We start from the raw sequence: 18,028 nt of genomic DNA, 5'->3' as shown, positions 1-18,028 counted from the left end.
TGTTCCTGTGCTGCCACGATTAGTGCCTCCGTGCTGTCTTTCAGTACAGTCCTGGTGATGTGGATCAGTGACTCTATGTCTCATTCACTTTTGTTATACAGCTTGATGTCATCCATGCAGAGGAGGTGGCTGATGATTGCTCCATTCCGTAGTCGGTATCCGTAGCCAGTCCTGTCAATGATCTCACTGAGGAGGTTCAGGACTGTGCAGAACAGCAGTGGGGACAGCGCATCCCCTTGGTAGATCCCGTACTTGATGATGACTTGTGCTATGGGCTTGAAGTTGGCCTCCAGTGTTGTATGCCACATCCCCAGTGAGTTCCTGAGAACTCAATGGTCTTCTTGAGAAAGCTCTTAGGGTCCTGTTGATCTTGTACAGGCATTCCAGGATCCAGCTGTGGGGCATTGAGTCATTGGCGTTGTTGTAATCAATCCAGGCAGTGCACAGGTTGGCCAGCCTAATCTTGCAGTCTCAGCTGACTGCTTGGTCTACCAGTAGCTCGTGTTTTGCACCTCTGGTACTCTTGCCAATTCCTTTCTGGGCCGAACTCATGTATTGTGACCCATTCATCTTACCGCTATGATGCCTGACAGGAGCTTGTGGCACTTGGGCAGGTTATTGGCCGGTAGTTGGATGGGACCGGTCCCTTCTTTGGGTCCATGGGGATCAGGACTGTCCGGCCTTTGGTTAGCCATTCTGGGTGTCTCTCATCGACTAGCAGCTGGTTCTTTGGTACTGCCAGACGTTCGTGGAGTGCAGTCAGCTTCTTCAGCCAGTAGGCGTGAACCATGTCGGGGCCTGATGCTGTCCAACACTTCATACTGGAGACCCTTTCTTGGATATATTTATATATCTATATATATCTATATATATATATATAGATATATACATACATACATATATATGTATATGTAGATAGATAGATAGATAGATATACATATATGAGAGAGAGAGAGAGAGATAAACAGATCTTCATATTGATCTTCATATTGTCAGTTTTATAGCCTCTGTGTTTAACTTTTAAAAACCACATAGATCTAGAAGACTGGCTAGTTTCTTGCTCTTGCATTGGCTCCTGCCAAATTCTTAGACAGCATCCTGTGTGTATATATAAGTTTCTATAATGTAAAGAAAAATCAGAATCTGAAACCTCTTAGAAATTACAGTGGTTTGTTGGCTAGTCAGTGGAGACTGAAACAACTTCATAACATTGTCTTCAAAAAAGTGATAATATGAACAGAAAATTATGCATTATTTGAGTACAGCTGCCAAAACACAGGAATGGGATTTGAAGAACAGGAGTCGTTTGTCTAAATCAAATCACTTTATTTATGAAGTTTCATTGTATGTTTGATCATATTAAGGCAACCTTAGTTGTTTTTGTAAAACATACTGATACTAATTGGCCTAAGATACACACAATTCATCAGCTGAGGCCCACATCCTTTACTGACAGGCATATTCACATTGATTTCCTTGTGATCAGTACGTGTTTATCGGTACAATAGTGTCCATCAACAGTACATTTAATTAAAACAGTGGCACGTATACCCAACAATCCAAAGTGGTCTACAAACAGTCTAGACTCTGTTAAATAAAGTGTATTAGAAACTACAGGAGATTCCTTTGGACTCATTTAAAAGAAATTAAAACAAGAGATTAAGTTGGTCTAAAAAAACAAAACAAAAAAGCAATATAAATTAACTTAACAGCCTCCTGTTGACAAAGAAGTTGTACTATTGCATTTATAGAAGTTCCTATAGAAAATACATGGAATGTATAGGACAATATTATACAAAACTGGATCTTAAGGGACACTCCTCCTTACAGGTTTACAGGTGAAGTTAGTGATGAGAACACTGTTCCTAAGACATTTACACTGTGCTATACAGTAATACACTGTAGGAGATGAGTGTAATCTGTAAAACACTTTGACTGTAAGACCAGACACTGTTGCTTTATCGTGTTTGTGGGGAGTTTTGGAGCACGCTAAGTAAACCCCATCCAACACTGACAGAATCGTCGGCGATGAAGCTGAGAGCTAAACCAGAACTTTTCCCAGATTTTTTCATGCTAAGCACTACATATGAGTCCAGTTCCATTCAGGGGTCTTCATTTGTTGTAACCCAAAGACACATCTCCATCTGTGCATGCTCTGTATCCAGGGAGTGCACCTCGTTTTAGTTCTGCTTTCAGCAATGACTCCGAGTCTCATTTCTTGGAAAGGAATTTCATCTTGTTTCCTGGAAAAAGCAACATATCTACATGAAGACATATTTGAGACAAAGAGCATGTTTCCATAAAGAAAAACTGGAGGATTTTACAGATGATGAATTGATCAGCTGATAAGCTGACTGCCTGAGGCTGTGCAGAGACTCTCACCTAGGCCCTTCAGGAACTTGTTGACCCCTCTTTGCTCACTCCCAGGCAGCGAGTCCAAATACTCTTGTGCTCTCACCTCAAAGAGACCTGGAGGAAAAAAAAAGAACTAGTCAAATGTGCTGTGGTATACAAAATGTAACTACAAGTTCACACTGAAGTCAGAGCAAAGTCCAAATCATCAGTGCACTGAAATGTTTCTGATCATTTTCTTAATTTTTTGGCCAAAAAAAGCATAATATCACATCACATAATATTATTGCTCAAAAAAGCAACACTTTAGATCTCAATAAAAAAAACTAACTGCTGGATATCTGTACGAATATGGGCCGAGTGATGTGTTATGAATGAAACGATGCCTTTCACTCCTAGCATCCCCACATCCTTTGATGGAAATTAATTCAAAGACACCCTACAAATCAAAGTGTAAAAATGATGTAGCAGACTAGTCCATTTTGCTGAAATTTCATTGCAGTCTCAAAATGGTACTCAGCAGTATGTATGGCACCCATGTGCTTGTATTCATGCCTGACAATGTTGGGCATACCCTAATCAGATGAAGGATGGTGTCCTCGGGGATCGCCTCCCAGATATGGACTGGGGCATCACTTTTGGACAGTCTGAAGTGCAACCTGGTGGTGTTCTTTTGGACTTAGGTCAGGCGAGCATCAGTCCATGGTATCAATTCCTTCATCCTCCAAGAACTAACCACATACTCCTGTCACATGAGGCTGGGCATTGTCCAGCACCGACTAACAATACGTCCAAAGATTTTATCCTGATACATAATGGCAGATACGGTGCTGTTCCTAGAGTCTAGAAATCTGTGCGTCTCTACATGGATATACCCCCCCCCAGATCGTCACCGACCCACACCAAACCGGTCATCCTGAATGACATTACAGCAGCATAACATTCTCCACAGCTTTTCCAGACCCCTTCATATCAGTCACATGTGCTCATCTGTGGAAAGCACAGGGCACGGACCTGCCAGTTCTGGTACTGTACAACAAATGACAGTCGAGCAGTGAGCAAAGGGCAGACTCGAGGACATCAAGCCCTCAGGCCATCCTCATGAACTCTGTTTCTGATTGTTTAGGCACAGACATTCATACCAGTGGAGTAGCCTAGGTCATCTTGTAGCTCTGGCAGTGCTAATCCTGTTCCTACTTGCACAAAGATGCAAATACTGGTCCTGCTGATGGGTTAATGACTTTCTAATGCCCTGTAGAGTCACTGCCTGTTTCCTTGAATCTCCTCCATGCTCTTGAGACTGTGCTGGGAGATGGCGCAAACCTTCTGGCAATGGCATGTGTCATCCTGGAGTATGCACTGGACTACCTGTGCAACCTCTGTAGGGTCCAGGTATGACTTCATCCAGCCAGTAGTGACACTGACCCTAACCAATTGGAAAAACTAGTGAAAAACAGTCAGGAAAGATGAGGGAAAGAATGTTTGTGGCCTCTAACTTTAAAACCAGTCCTGTTTTGGGGGTAGTCTCATTGTTGCCCCTCTGGTGCACCTGTCATTAATTTCATTAACACCAAAGCAGCCGAAACTATCAACAACCCCCTCTGCTCTTAACTGACCAGATCAAGATTCCAATATTCACTATTGATGTTGTACTCTGATTAAAAAGTGTTCCCTTTTTTTGAGAAGTGGACATTAGCACAAAAATTAAATTTTGTTTATTGGACTAAAATATTTTTTGCAGTCTGTGGAAAACCTAACGACTTACAAAATAAATACTCACCACTGATAAACAAAAACCTAATTTTAAAAGGATTTTAAAATGAGGAAATCATAAAAGGTATTTTTAAATCATTTAGATGACATATCAATTCAACTAGTACATACACTTTAACAATTTTAAATTGCACTAACATTGCTCATAGCTTATTACCTCTGAGGCCTTGCCTGCGCAGATCTCTCTCCTGGATGAAGCCAGTGAACATCTGAGTCTCCATGAACACCTCCAAAAACCTTCTCAAACTCTTGGAAGTGACTGCTTTGCGAAAGGCCTCACGCTGAAAGGATGAGGAAGAAGAAGGGCTGGGCAAGGTGGTGGAGGAGACAGGCTCCTCCTCCCGCTCTGTTCCACCCATGAAGAGGGAGTAGTGGCCCACCATCTCCACAAAGAAACGAACAAAAGCCTCCGACACCACTGTGCTCAGCGAGCTAGAGTCTGGCAGGGAAAAGCATCGGAGAAGAGAAGTAAAAATTAGCCACCCCCAAAAACAATTACAACAAACTGCTACACATCAGAAGACATACAAGGTTGTTCCACACAGATTACTTCAAAGTATTGACACTGATCTAGATCTTGATCTAGTTTGAGAAACAGACTTTGGTTAGACTGAATGTTCCAGCAGCGTTGGAGTGAACTCTGTTGGAAAGGTTTCGCTTTCATTGTGACCACAAAGAACATGAGATTTATGCAGAGTTACACCATGTTTATGGTTTTGTATTTTCAACCACAGCATTTCTACTTTGAATTTCGTCATACTTCAAGGACCCTTTAATATATGTGCGTGACACTATAGGGGAATTATTAAGGAGGAAAAACTTAAATACTGGAATGAAGCTGTCCAGTCATATTAAGAATTTAGGGGAAATGATGAAAATCTCTGGGAATGTTCTCTTGGAAAAATTCTTCGGTGTACCACAAAACTATGATCAAGTTGCAGAATGATAAGTTGTAGGTGTATCGTATGTACCTAATATATTTCATTGGAAAACAGCTGGCAATGAACATTAGAGCTGTGGTACATAATATTCATTACATGAAACCCAGGAAGATATGACTGGTAATGAAAACACTTCAAAGCTTTCTAAACCAGAGATTTGTGCAGACTAATATCACTAAAAAGAAGGCAGTGGCAATTAATGTGAAAAAGAAAGTTTCCATAGGACTTTATGCAGTACTTAGGTGCACCCTTACTGCTTTCATAAGAATTAAGATGTTAAGTAGTAGCCAGGAGTTGCTAATCAAATGCACTCTTGTGAGCACCTCTATAAAAGCACAAGTTTTGGCAAGAGTGGAGACCCCAGCAAATTCACCTCAGACCATGCTGTTCTCAGAGAAGCTGCCAAAAAACTAAGAGCTACATCTCAGACTCTTCAGGCCTCACTTAGCATGTCGCATGTTATAGTTCATGCCAGTACAATTAGAAGATTGAACAAGTATGACTTGTTTGGAAGGGTTGCCAGAAGACGGTCTCTCCTCTCTAAAAGGAAAATGATGGCAGAGTTTTGATTTGCAAAGCTGCATCTGAGCAAACCACAACACTTCTGTAACAATGTCTATTGGACAGACAAGAGCGTGTTTGACCATGTTTGGTTATAACACACAGCACCATGTTTGATGAAAACCAAACATAGTATATCAAGACAAACACCTCATAACAACTGTCAAACACGGTGGTGGAGGTTATTAAGTATTGTAAAGTCAAATGCACAGCCAGCGGTCTGACAACTAAAGCTTGGCAGAAACTGAGGCCAGTATTCCCAAGCACAACAGCAAATCTACAACAGGATGTCTGACACAGAAAAGAATTAAGATGTTGCAATGGTCCAGTCAAAGTCCAGACCTCAACCTGAGTGATGTGCAGTGGCGGGACCTTAAGAGAGCTGTACATAAACAAATGCCCGCAAACCTCAATGAAATGAAGCAACACTGTAGAGGACAGTGGCCAAAATTCCTCCCCGAGAGTCACACTGAAAATGCTTACTTCAAGTTATTGCTGGTAAAGGTGGTTCTGCTAGTCCTGTGAAAACTTTCTTGCTCATAGTACATTCTGTTTACACACCAAAAAAACCCCTAAAACCCACATTACATATATGCAAGAAATAACAAGTATGACAAGTCACCATTGGGTAGATCTCCTTTCTCACAGGCCAGCTCCCTTCTCTTGTCCAGCACATGCTCCAGAGCTGCCTGCAGCTTATGGGGAAGAATAGAGTCCTCATCATCCAGCTATAGAAGAGGAAAGAAAACGAATTTAAACCAACTTAACACGAAGTCCACTCCTCAGAACATCTTTTACAGTCACAACAAGGAACTCTTGTGTGACTAATGACATTTTTTTACTGTGCTCTTTCTGTTTTAATCTTCTTTTTTTCCTTTTCTTTTTTTTACCTGTCGAAGGAAGCGGCTGTTGCCAAGGTCAACCACCAGGACCTAACAAGAGGGAGAATGATGTTATTTCCTGAAGCTATTGTTCAGTATAGGAAGTGCCCAGAGTAAAGGGCATCACGGGCAGTAAATTTAAAAAAATAAAATAAAATAAAAACCTTCTCTTACTTCTTCTATGGGCAGCTCTTTGAGTCGAGGTAGAGAACTGGAAAGGAGGCCAACTATAAAGGGAGTCGGGGTGCAGACTATATCCAACATGGACAGTGGGAGCACTGGGATGTATGTATGCTGCCAGGTGAAGGGATAGAGTAGAGCCACTACTGCATGACAACACTGAGACAACGTACTGTGGAAAGAGACAGCGAGAAAGAAAGAATGGGCAAGTGTTATCATTTGTTTTCTGTCTTGCCTCCCTCCCTCCACCAACCACTCTTCCCACTGTTGCCAACTGGTTACTCATAAGGGGTTGTCTGATTGTTTGGATTTTCTCTCTATTATCCTAGGATTTATGTTATAGTATAAAGCGCCTTTAGGAGATCTTGTTTCTCAGGTCAAATTTAAACTTTAAACTAATTTAACATTATTACATGTCGTATGTAATCCCAAATCCCTGTACTATTAGATAAAACACTTCTATATTTGAATATATATATAGAACCTGTAACTATTTTAATATGAAAGCACAATGTAGGCTGTTCCTGTACTGAGATAACATTATTTTCATATCTAATCCCATTTAATATGTTGGGAATTCCTAGAAATCATAGCTAGTAAACATGGATAATGTCCAGACAGTGATAATGACAGCTTTTGCTCTTTGATTCACATGTTCTGGAGAAATGTTGGTTCATATAGGATAATATATCCTTGACATTCACAACAAAAGGAAAACACAAAATCACAGTGAAACAGTCTAACATTGAAAGAAAATCCCTACCACAAGATGGCGCTATCCTCCTTCTCAAAAAATAACTTCCCCTGCCAACCACTTATTAATATGGAACATGTTGAGAAAAGTTCATTTATATTTACCCGTTCAAACCCGCTGTCACCCTGAAAGGAGTGTTTTAGAAGAGTGTGATGCAACACTTGCAAACTCTATACAGTGACAGCAGACACACTCGCATACTGTTGGCTTAATCTCCACTGCATTTGCATCTGCTTGCAGTTAATTCATTATTAAAAAAACAAAAACAATTAACGGGGCCAAATTTCCACTTCACGGCAGAGAAAGTGCAACAACTCTGCTTAAGAGCTCTGGTAAAAATGCTTTTAATGTAAGCTGTTTGAATACTATGGAATACTATCTGAATACCGTAGTTTGAATACTAAGGATAAGAAAACAAAATCACACAAAACAGTTCACTCTAAAGAGCTTCATCAATTCATACAGCTTCATGTATTCATACAGCATGAACCTTTAGGGTGTTTAAATCAGATTAAGAGGGACTTCTGTGGATACCACATGTGTATCACAGCAGTAAGAAAGCCCTTTAGGGGTGGGGTAGGGAGGGGAGGGGGATGACAACTATTGTGACGGTATGAAGTTAAAGGTTTGAGGGAATTGTGTGTGTTTGTAGATGTCAAACTGCACACATGGTGTTAGCTCAGCAGCCATGCTTTAAAGCCTTACTCCTTCTTGTCTGGCTTCCATGACAGTATTCCAGGGAAAAACTGATTGTTCCCCAGGCGACTGTATAACACAACAGCATTCCTTCCTCTCACACTTCGGTCAGCGATCTTCTTTTCCCTAGACTGCCTGTCTACTTGAAATCTCTCTGTCATATCATTCAAACTCTCTGATCTTTTTAGCATCACAACCCTGTCTTGAATAGTCTTATCAGTAACGATTTATGAAGCAAACAAACTAAATAACACAGTGGCTGAACCCAGCAGCACGAGAGCCAACCTGAGTTTGTCAGCAGTGAAGATGACCCTGCGCTCCAGCAGCAGGGAGGCAAACACTCTGAGGAGAAGACGCAGACTTAACGAAGAGAAGAGACATTCAAAGTCCACATGTTCCAGGCGGGAATCTGACGGGCGGCACAGTTCTATCACCTGCAGTAAAGAAAGAAGCATGTAAGGCACACAAAAAGAAGGAAGAAGACCCTTAGATACAAATTGCAGGTACACTTACAAAGCTATTAATGCGATTATTTCTATAGTTTTAAACAGTGCTGATTTGGGTTAGAGGCTCCTTTGTAAAAATGTCTACCTCTGTCCCAGAGCCAGGTAGGAAGTTTTTGACGGTGATAGTTCTTCCTGGAGCAGGGAAGGGAGCCTCCATGATGCCTCTCATGAAAGGCTGCACCAGGGCAGGGGAGATCGCCCTCCTCTTTTCCACTTCATCCAGAATCTGTAAGAGACAGGAAAGGGAACACTTTGGTTTCAGCACCAGCAACCTTTAGTTATTGTGTTACAAAAAAATTACAATACTCTATACAAATCTAATTTACCATTCAAATATTTGGGCCAAAATGTAGTTAAAAGATAAAATATAATAACAATCTCCGAATCTCTTCAAACTTTACTCACCTCCGTGCTATTTATTCTTATAGAATTCCTTTCACCAGTAAAAAAAAAAAAAGATGACTTTAAAGCCGTTAAAACTACATTTGATTAATTTTCCATTCTAAATTAATTCGCAAGCATCTCATTAGCCCAGCAGACAACACAAAGTCAAGCACAGATCAGCTGATCAATTGATGCCACTCTACACATTCAACTGGCAAATCTCAAGTAGTGCCCACTGTTAAAGCCACAACAACCAGCTTCTCCTTACTTGCTGGTTCTTACTTCATTAATATAATATCTGTGCTGGATTTTGCTCCTGCTCTCTCCTCCTGTGGCTGTGCAAGTAGAAGGCCCTAGAATGCAACCATACTGCCAAATATAAATTATCATCTAACATAAATTGCTGCAAATGAAAAGAAAAATCAATCTTCTTGTCACTATAGTTCCAGACTCAAATCCCTAATTTCCTTTTAGGAAAGTGGATATTATTATCCCAAATGCATTGATTCTGACCATAATGCAGTATAAATATGGCGCCACATTAAAACACAACAAACAGCTAACACCCTGAATCAATCATGTGTACTCCTCTACTCTACAAACACACTCTACGCATCTGTGCTCAATTAAAGCTTGTGTAGCTGATTGACTACATGTTGAAGATATTTAGAAAACTCTTCCATGCCCATGTACGTGTCCTTAGTAATCAAACTTTAGCTGTAGCATATGTACGCTGCAAAGCATTTACACAGGTCAACATGCAGATAAATCTAAGGCTCATTACAGGGGACCTCCTTCACTGAAGCGACCACATCAGCTGCGTTTCACATGTGTCGCTTTACTGTAGCCATTGATACGAGGCCCTGTGGGAAAGGGGACTGGGGAAAGTGTGGGTGGAGTTCTTTGGGCACCGAGGGTGGTACTTTTTAATGGTGGTTTGTGTTAACACGTGCAGTTCAGAGCAGTGTAACTGAATGCAAGTCACGGCTCTGAATATAGTTTGCACATATGTGCCTGTGCTTAAGTCACTGCTGTATATCTACCTTGGAGAAGAGGTCAAAGCATCCCAGGCGGCTGACGATACAGTAGACTTCAGGGAGCCTTCGGCCTTTGCCACTGGGCTGTGAACAGCCAGAAGGAAAGAAACAGACAGGTTCATAACACAAGACTGCTCAACCAACTACAACTAGAGGATTAGAGCAGTGAAGCAAACCAAAGCCTTTATTTGACAGAAACTTTACAGCTACATTCATGAAAAAATTTTTTTTTAAAAATCATCCATATTCAAGAAATACGTTGGAATGAGAAAAAACGCAGAAGGCATTAAACAGACTAATTTAAAATGAGGGATTAATTTTATTAAGCCTGAATTAGCAGAAACCTGCGACCGTAACTGGAAGCATTTTAAGAGCATACCAGTAAACGACGGCAATACCCAAAACGTCTGCTTCCATCTTCACCAGTCAGTACAAATGAGAAGGTCTCGCTGGGAATGTAAAAGGGAAAGATAATTCAAACAATCATATAAAAAAACATCTTAAAAATGTTAAATCACAAAAAAAACAAAAAACCCAGGGTCAGGTTTTTACCGCCAAAACCTTACTTTGTACTTAACACAGAGAGCCCTCGGGACAGGGTCACTCTGGAAAACAATCGCACAACACTTCCTAACCTCTACCTGACAGGTAATCATTGACTGCTGTTAACCTTCATGACAGGGGAGAGTGTCAGCCAGTCCACTTTAATCATATGCTTGGTTGCCCCTCACCCCGCAGACATCTGCCGCTAGATAATTATTAGCCATCGCCATCAGCACACAATCATCACTTCTCAGAACAATGTGTACATTGACCAGAGGCATTGAGTAATACAGCTTGTAGAGCAAACAAGGAGAGTAATTTCTGTAATAACAGGTTAGGTGCATGTGTTAGAGCTACCATTTCTCCTGAAGGCACAAAAAAATTGCTAATTTCCAGTAATTTGTGAGTCATGACTGATTAGTCTTTGGGACTTTCAGCTTTCAACTTTCTCAACGACTAAGTGATAATCAACGAGGAAAACAGCTGAGTGAGCTGTCACCACTCCAGAGGGAAATTCCCGTGTCCCTGTTTGCTTTCACTTCACTTTGTGCTTGTGTGCCGTGGCAGCATTCAGATCCGAACTGACCTGGGAAAGTTATCGACGGGGGCCCAGTCTTTGGCGTCCGGGAAACAAAACTGCGGGATGACCTTCAGCTGGTCCTCAGTCTCTCGCATGAACTTAAAGCTCCTTTCAAGCTGGATGAGAAAAAAACCCCACATAAAATAAAGAGATTCCAATTAGAGGTCAAAGCATTAGGCTACTAAGCACCATTACAGTATTAGGACATTATGTCTCGCAGACGCAGCTTTTAAATGAAAGAAAGAAACAGAAACAGGCATTTGCACAGCAGACGTGTAATAACTGAATATATAAAGGATCACAGTTAAACTACTTGGTGCATATTTTGGCCCCACATGTTTGAGTTCAATCGGTCTTCTTTCATCTTTGATTTTAACTTATTAAAACTGAGGTCCATGTCTTTTTCTTCAATCAAAACTAAAGCAGTATCACTGCTCACATCACCACACTGCTCATAAACTGGGGTGTACATGTTTCCTTATAAATAATGGTCAGGCAGACAGCAGACAATGTAGATTTTTCAAAAAGTTTACATATAATATTAAGCGTCACTGGTTTTGCTCCAGTAACACTTCTGTCTTACCTTGAGAGGAAACTGCTGTGTGACTTCCGGCAGGTATGGAACTCCAGCTTTGGTCTTATGGAGCGCAACAACTATAAAATACTCAAAGAGTTTCCTCTCCTGCAGTTCCATCAAATCCCTCTCCAAGGTCCGGTACCGCCCCGTCTGCCTCAACATGGACTGGACCGACACAAGCCGCTGGCTATGAGCTGTGGAACACAGAAACACATTTCATCAACATGCATGTATGTGATCCACAGATATATACTGTATATATATATATATGATGTGTGTGTGTGAGTTGCAGTGAAACCACAAAGCACAGCCTGCATTTCTAGCTTTAGCTATATCACAGAACTGGAAGAAAACTACACAAGCTCACATCGTGCTTCTTTGTAATTTATGTCATTAATATTAAAATGTCCTGCTAAATGAAAAACATTTACATTATAGATTGCAGTGTGTAGCATGTCTTTATGGGTTTTCACCTTTTAGTTTCTCCTCCGTGTCGCTTTCCGACTCGCTGTTCTCATCTGTCACTGAAAACAAAACAGAAGAAAAGAGTGAGAGAGACAAGAGAGTGAAAAAAGGAAAGAGTGTGACAAGACTACAAACAACAATCACAGGAAATCACATATTTGCCCTCTTTTTGGTTGATTTACAGCACCGGTAAAATCACCATCGTCCCTGTACCCAAATCCTCCACCATCTCCTCATTGAATGACTGGCGACCTGTAGCCCTGACCCCCATCGTGAGCAAATGCTTCGAGAAGCTGGTCAGGGACTTCGTTTGCTCTGAACTACCCGACTCACTGGACCCTCTACAATTTGCATACTGCCACAACAGGTCCACTGATGATGCCATAGCCCTGCCACTACATACTGCCCTGTCACACCTGGAGAAGAGAGACACGTATGTGAGAATGCTGTTTGTAGATTACAGCTCAGCATTCAATACCATCGTTCCCTCGAAGCTGGACAGGAAACTGCAGGATCTAGGACTGAGCAGCTCCCTCTGCAGCTGGATCCTTAACTTCCTGTCTGACAGACGCCAAGTGGTCAGACTGGGCAGAATCACCTCATCCCCCATCACACTGAACACTGGTGCTCCACAGGGGTGTGTACTGAGCCCTCTCCTGTACTCACTCTACACCTACGACTGCACGGCCACTAGAAACTCCAACATCATTGTGAAGTTGCGGATGACACTACAGCGGTGGGTCTTATTACCAACGGTGATGAGACGGCCTACAGGGAGGAGGTCAGCGCCCTGACCCACTGGTGTCAAGACAACCATCTCACCCTCAACGTCGCAAAGACAAAGGAGTTGATAGTGGACTTCCGGAGGTGCAGAGAAGTATACACCCCCATCACCATCAACGGCGCTGCTGTGGAGAGAGTGAGCAGCTTCCGCTTCCTTGGTGTACATCTGGCTGAGAATCTTACGTGGTCAGTACACACAAACAAAACAGTGAAGAAGGCGCAACAGCGCCTCTTCTTTCTCAGGAGACTGAAAAGATTCAGCATGAGCCCCCGCATCCTCAGGACCTTCTATTGCTGTGCCATTGAGAGCATCCTCACTGGATGCATCACCACCTGGTACGGCAACAGCACCGCTTACAACCGCAAAGCTCTCCAGCGAGTAGTGCGGTGCTCTGAACGGATAATTGAGGTGAGCTTCCTCCTCCAGGACATCTACAGGAAGCGGTGCCTGAGGAAAGCGGGGAGGATCATCAAGGACTCCAGTCACCCCAGCCATAAACTGTTCAGACTACTTCCATCAGGAAGGAGGTTCTGCAGCATCCGGTCCCGTACCAGCAGACTGAGAGACAGCTTTTTCCGCCAGGCCATCAGACTGCTGAGCACCTCATAGACACCTCACCTTCATTACTGGAACTTCAACATTATGCACTCCATGCTGTATATAAATGCCACTTGTTTTGCACAATATCCAACTACCAACCTCTGTATATTTTATATATTTATTTTATTTTTACTCTATTTAATTTGTAAAATATGTATACACACACACATATATACACACACGTAGACATACATATTTAGTATACACAGTCAGTAATATGCATACACTCTTATATTGTACATATATTTATTCATATAATTCTCAGATTTAGCCATTGTTATATTTGCTTGTTCTTATGTTATTGTACTTTGCACACCTCTGTTGCTTGTGAAGCTCGCACACAAGAATTTCACTCACATGTACTGTACCAGTGTACCTGCACATGTGATGTGACAATAAAAGTGATTTGATTTGATTTGACTGCTGAGAGTATTAAAGGTAAGAAAAAAATGAAGAAATTTAAAAAAAAAACAATAATCTAATTTATACCAAATTGTACATATTCTCAAAACAATGATCACAATCCAAGTAGTATGAGATTTTTTTTTCCCAGTTTGTCAAATTTTTTCTAGTCATGACCAAACAGTTATCATAATAGAAAACAGAAAACAGCTATTAGCGAATGAAGTTTTATAGCAGCACGTAATATTTGAATGTGGGCCCCACATGGGCTTTCTATTGCCAAGCGCACTGTGGACTTAGCTAGTGTTATACTGCATTTAATGGCAACTGGGAACCCAGGATTGTCTAAATGTTGCTTTGCATGGTAAAGTCCTGTTTTTCTGTCTTTGAGTTGCCTATTTTCTGTGTCTTTTGTTTTCATTGGACTACCAATCTAGTTTCCCTTATGAAGATTACTAAAAACTCCACATGGTGCCAGACAATCACTGAATTAAGTAAAATTGAATGCATCTCCCTACTTGAGACAACAGACATATTGAAAAATGCAACCTCCTTCTTGAAAGCGCTGCAGTACCGGATTCAATGTTTCACAAGTTAAAGATGTCCGTGCAGTCAGTTTCGATTTCCTTTCACTAAATCAGAGATAGACAGTAGCCTGGTGTTACACTTGATGGCTCACCTCTCCCTGAGCTGGACTCAGCAGACTGAGACACCTTCTTCATGCATTTCTTCCCTCTGCGCGCCTCGAAGATCCCATTGATCTTCACCACCATCTGGAGGAGTTGAGAACAGAAACACAAAGGCTTTAACCCTTTAAACTAATAAACAAAAATGTGCCTGGGTCATACCAAGATCCTTTCAGTGCAACCTCAGTGAGCCCTTTTCATTAGGTACTCTTCCACACAGGAAACATACAGTAGAAATGTTCTTGCTCCTCTATAAATCCCAAAGTGGGAGTTCATACCTTAGGGATTTTCTTCCGTCTGCGATTGTAAGGGTCCCCTGAGAGACACGGGGTGTCGTCAGGGCTGCTGGGTGTGGAGGGGGGGCTGATACGGGAAGGTGAGGAGATGCCAGTGTCTCTGTTGGTCTTGCGTAGCTCGGGGACCTTGAAGCTTCGTCGCTCCGAGTTTTGTCTCAAAAAGCCAGGCTTGGAGGAGAGCTGATGGGGACAGACACATTTTAGCATACTTTTAGGTTAGGTTAGGTTTTCCAATTCCATTGGATCTATTTGATTATCGTATTTATCCATATTTATCCATCCTTAATGTACCTTATTTGGCGTGCTGGGGACAGGAGACGAAGAGGCAAGTGAAACGCATTTGCTTCCCAAACAGCTTCTCTCCAGCTCAATATCTTCATAGGGGTTCTCCTTGGACGGGGGATCTTTAAAGCAAAAACACATCTTTTTAACGTCACAAGTTACACAATAGCGCGCTCGTTCCAAAGCACAGATAAGCACTCTTTCCATATCACTCACGTTTGTTTTGCCAGACGATTCCTACTCCAGATGTGCCGAGAGCTATTACAAGTAGCAGTATGTGTAACCCAGCTCATATTTCATCATGATAAGACATTTGCACAGCTAAAGTTAAAAGCAACCCCTGCGTATACGAAGTGGGGTAGCTTTCCAAAACCTGTCTCTTTCTTTCTCTCCATCTGCCTCTGTCTCTCCCCTGCTCTATCAATCCATCCACCAGATGTGACTTGTACGCAAATAAAGAGGGACGTTCAGTTCCCTGTTCCTTCTTGCTCAGGAAAAAGACAAAGGAAAAAAAGAAAAACAACAGATCAGTGTGCTGTTTTCCACATTGCTTGCTGAAGAGAATGTCACACTAATCTCCATAATGTGTTTCTGCATGCTATCAGCTAGTCAACCCCATCAAAGAGGCATAAGACTGAATACATGTGATGGCAACAGTTGCCTTCCTCTCAGTCTGCAAAGAGTGACATGAGACTGTGTATTCAAAGGGTGTTTGTGAAAAGCTTGTGGGTGGAGGGAGGCAAGACTTTGAGGACGTCGCAAGCATTCATCACTGCCTCCCTGAACAGTTTTATTAGTAGACATATAGTTAGTCTGACTCGCTTTACCCATGGGAAGTTATTGAGTGTTCAGTGAACAATGTCTGAGAGTTTTAACTAACACTGCTGTACAAAAGGAGGAAACTAACAGGGTTAAAATAAGCTCCGGCATCACTCAGAAGTAGTTGAACTTAATTTAAATTGTTGCCGGCAAAAACAGCAACCATTACATACCAGTCTGCCCCATCACCCCCCACTCCCACCCCCATCCCAGAGCCTTGACAATCACAGAAGCCAACCTCAGCTACAATGCAACCTCACACAACGCCACTATTGTGTGTTATGAAATTAAACGCGCTCTAGGTGGGGTCGGCATAATACGGCAGACAATAAGTGAGGAATTTCTATGTATAATTTTTAATAAAAAGCTGAGCGGCAAAGCTCTAAATTACAAAAAAAATAAAAAGAGTAGAGTAAAGAGATTTTGCCCTCTTTGTCAACTGTCAGTGAACTCTGTAACACATTTGTATGAGAAATTCAACTCAAGGGTCTCGAAGCATCGTCACAAAACACTTTCTTGCAAACATTAAGTCAGTTTATGAATTTGCGTGCAAGGCAAGATGTTACCGAGATCATTTTTGGTATGTAATATTTACCTATTATGTCCTCATAGACATTCTCCTCTGATAAAGTGCGTGTTAAGCCCAGTCTGGATTGATGATACCAATTCACCTGGGAGCTTTCTGCAGACGACTGAAGCAGATCCTCAAATTCATAGGACTTCCTGGTGGACAGAGGAGCACAGAGACGAAGGAGTTTTGACTGATATCTTAAAGCGAGCATGTGTCACGGTAATGTTTTTGGTTTTTTCTTTTCACTTGCAAAACATAAAACTGATATTTCAGTTTGTTAGCTGTATCATCAAAATAACCACGTCTGTTTCATCAATCCAAATGGATCCATTGGAGCAGAATGCATACATTTACACATGCGTGCACAAACAGTACATCAAAAGTCTTGGAATCAAAGTAATTCTTGCAACTTTACTGCATTAGATTATACAGACTAATTATTTAACAGAGTACATCACAGTATTATGCCTTGCTCCTTTTATATTAAATAAAGTTAGATAAAGTAAATGCAGTGTCGCCGCTCTGACACAGTTTTAGCCAAAACTGAACAATACTGGATGAAGTGGATCTGGTGACTGGTGAAGGCACATCTATGGAAAAGCACCCTGCAATGGACACTCAAGAGGGAGACAGCCTGACCAAACAAAGGGCTTGACACAGCAACACACTTGAGCACACACTTGAGCGAGGCCTCCACATATGGTATGGAATGTAACAGATCCAAGCCAAGCTCCGAAACAAGAATTCAGACCACTGGAAAAAGCGAACAATAGATGTGCTCAATACTGCAGAGTTCACATTTTTTTGGTTTCCCTACAGAGAGTCCTGCTTTTTTGATTGTAACCATCTGAACTGAAGGGCTATCGAGAGCCGAAAAGTCAAACATCTTTAACCATTTGCGATCAAAAGACTACTTTTCAGATCGATCAGATTTTGCACTTTTAACGTAATTACGCCAAATGAATTTTTAACAACTCATTTTTTTGTAATTTTGTCAAAAAGCAAAGGTTTCCTCAGCTCTTTCACATGACTCTTCATGTCGCTCTTCTATTATTCCAGTGGAGTTTTTAGATGGAGGAACTAGTTGCGTCGGTGTGTACATTCCTGAGATCCAACCAATGAGCTCATTTTGTGGGCTATTTAGAAAAAAGGATGAGGTCACCGGTGATTCTGATTTACAGCAGATGTGGGAAATGTTGTGCACCTCCGTGTTTGTTTAGTGCTGATGGGGGAAGGGTTTAAGGACATGTACACCGAGCTATCACCGGCCAATCCAGTTCCCACTTTACAACTTTTGGAAAACTTTAGCTTTTGAGGTGTGTGGGCTGGGTTAACTTTATTTTTCCACAATTTCAGCA

The 18,028-nt window shown here is 41.7% G+C and overlaps 1 protein-coding gene across 1 annotated transcript in view; it reads right to left on the bottom strand.

Moving 5' to 3' along the window:
* Positions 1-1,309: 1,309 nt before the first annotated feature.
* Positions 1,310-18,028, bottom strand: part of si:dkey-82f1.1 (DENN domain-containing protein 2A) — a 36,085-nt gene continuing 19,366 nt past the window's right edge. Inside the window, exons 4-20 of the mRNA XM_039615430.1 lie at positions 16,695-16,822; positions 15,290-15,402; positions 14,981-15,178; positions 14,696-14,789; positions 12,239-12,289; positions 11,772-11,959; positions 11,195-11,304; positions 10,445-10,514; positions 10,072-10,149; positions 8,730-8,870; positions 8,424-8,572; positions 6,683-6,860; positions 6,518-6,559; positions 6,250-6,355; positions 4,283-4,564; positions 2,383-2,469; positions 1,310-2,243 (exon numbers count right to left, since the gene is read on the bottom strand). Coding sequence (XP_039471364.1) covers positions 2,212-2,243; positions 2,383-2,469; positions 4,283-4,564; positions 6,250-6,355; positions 6,518-6,559; positions 6,683-6,860; positions 8,424-8,572; positions 8,730-8,870; positions 10,072-10,149; positions 10,445-10,514; positions 11,195-11,304; positions 11,772-11,959; positions 12,239-12,289; positions 14,696-14,789; positions 14,981-15,178; positions 15,290-15,402; positions 16,695-16,822 — 2,047 coding nt within the window. The 3' untranslated portion in view covers positions 1,310-2,211. The remainder of the gene's footprint in view (positions 2,244-2,382; positions 2,470-4,282; positions 4,565-6,249; positions 6,356-6,517; positions 6,560-6,682; positions 6,861-8,423; positions 8,573-8,729; positions 8,871-10,071; positions 10,150-10,444; positions 10,515-11,194; positions 11,305-11,771; positions 11,960-12,238; positions 12,290-14,695; positions 14,790-14,980; positions 15,179-15,289; positions 15,403-16,694; positions 16,823-18,028) is intronic.

The sequence above is a fragment of the Oreochromis aureus genome, linkage group 7 (assembly GCF_013358895.1).
Source record: "Oreochromis aureus strain Israel breed Guangdong linkage group 7, ZZ_aureus, whole genome shotgun sequence".
Classification (NCBI taxonomy): Eukaryota; Metazoa; Chordata; class Actinopteri; order Cichliformes; family Cichlidae; genus Oreochromis; species Oreochromis aureus.
Note: the sequence above shows the minus strand (reverse complement) of the source record. Positions and strands in the feature narration are given on the sequence as shown.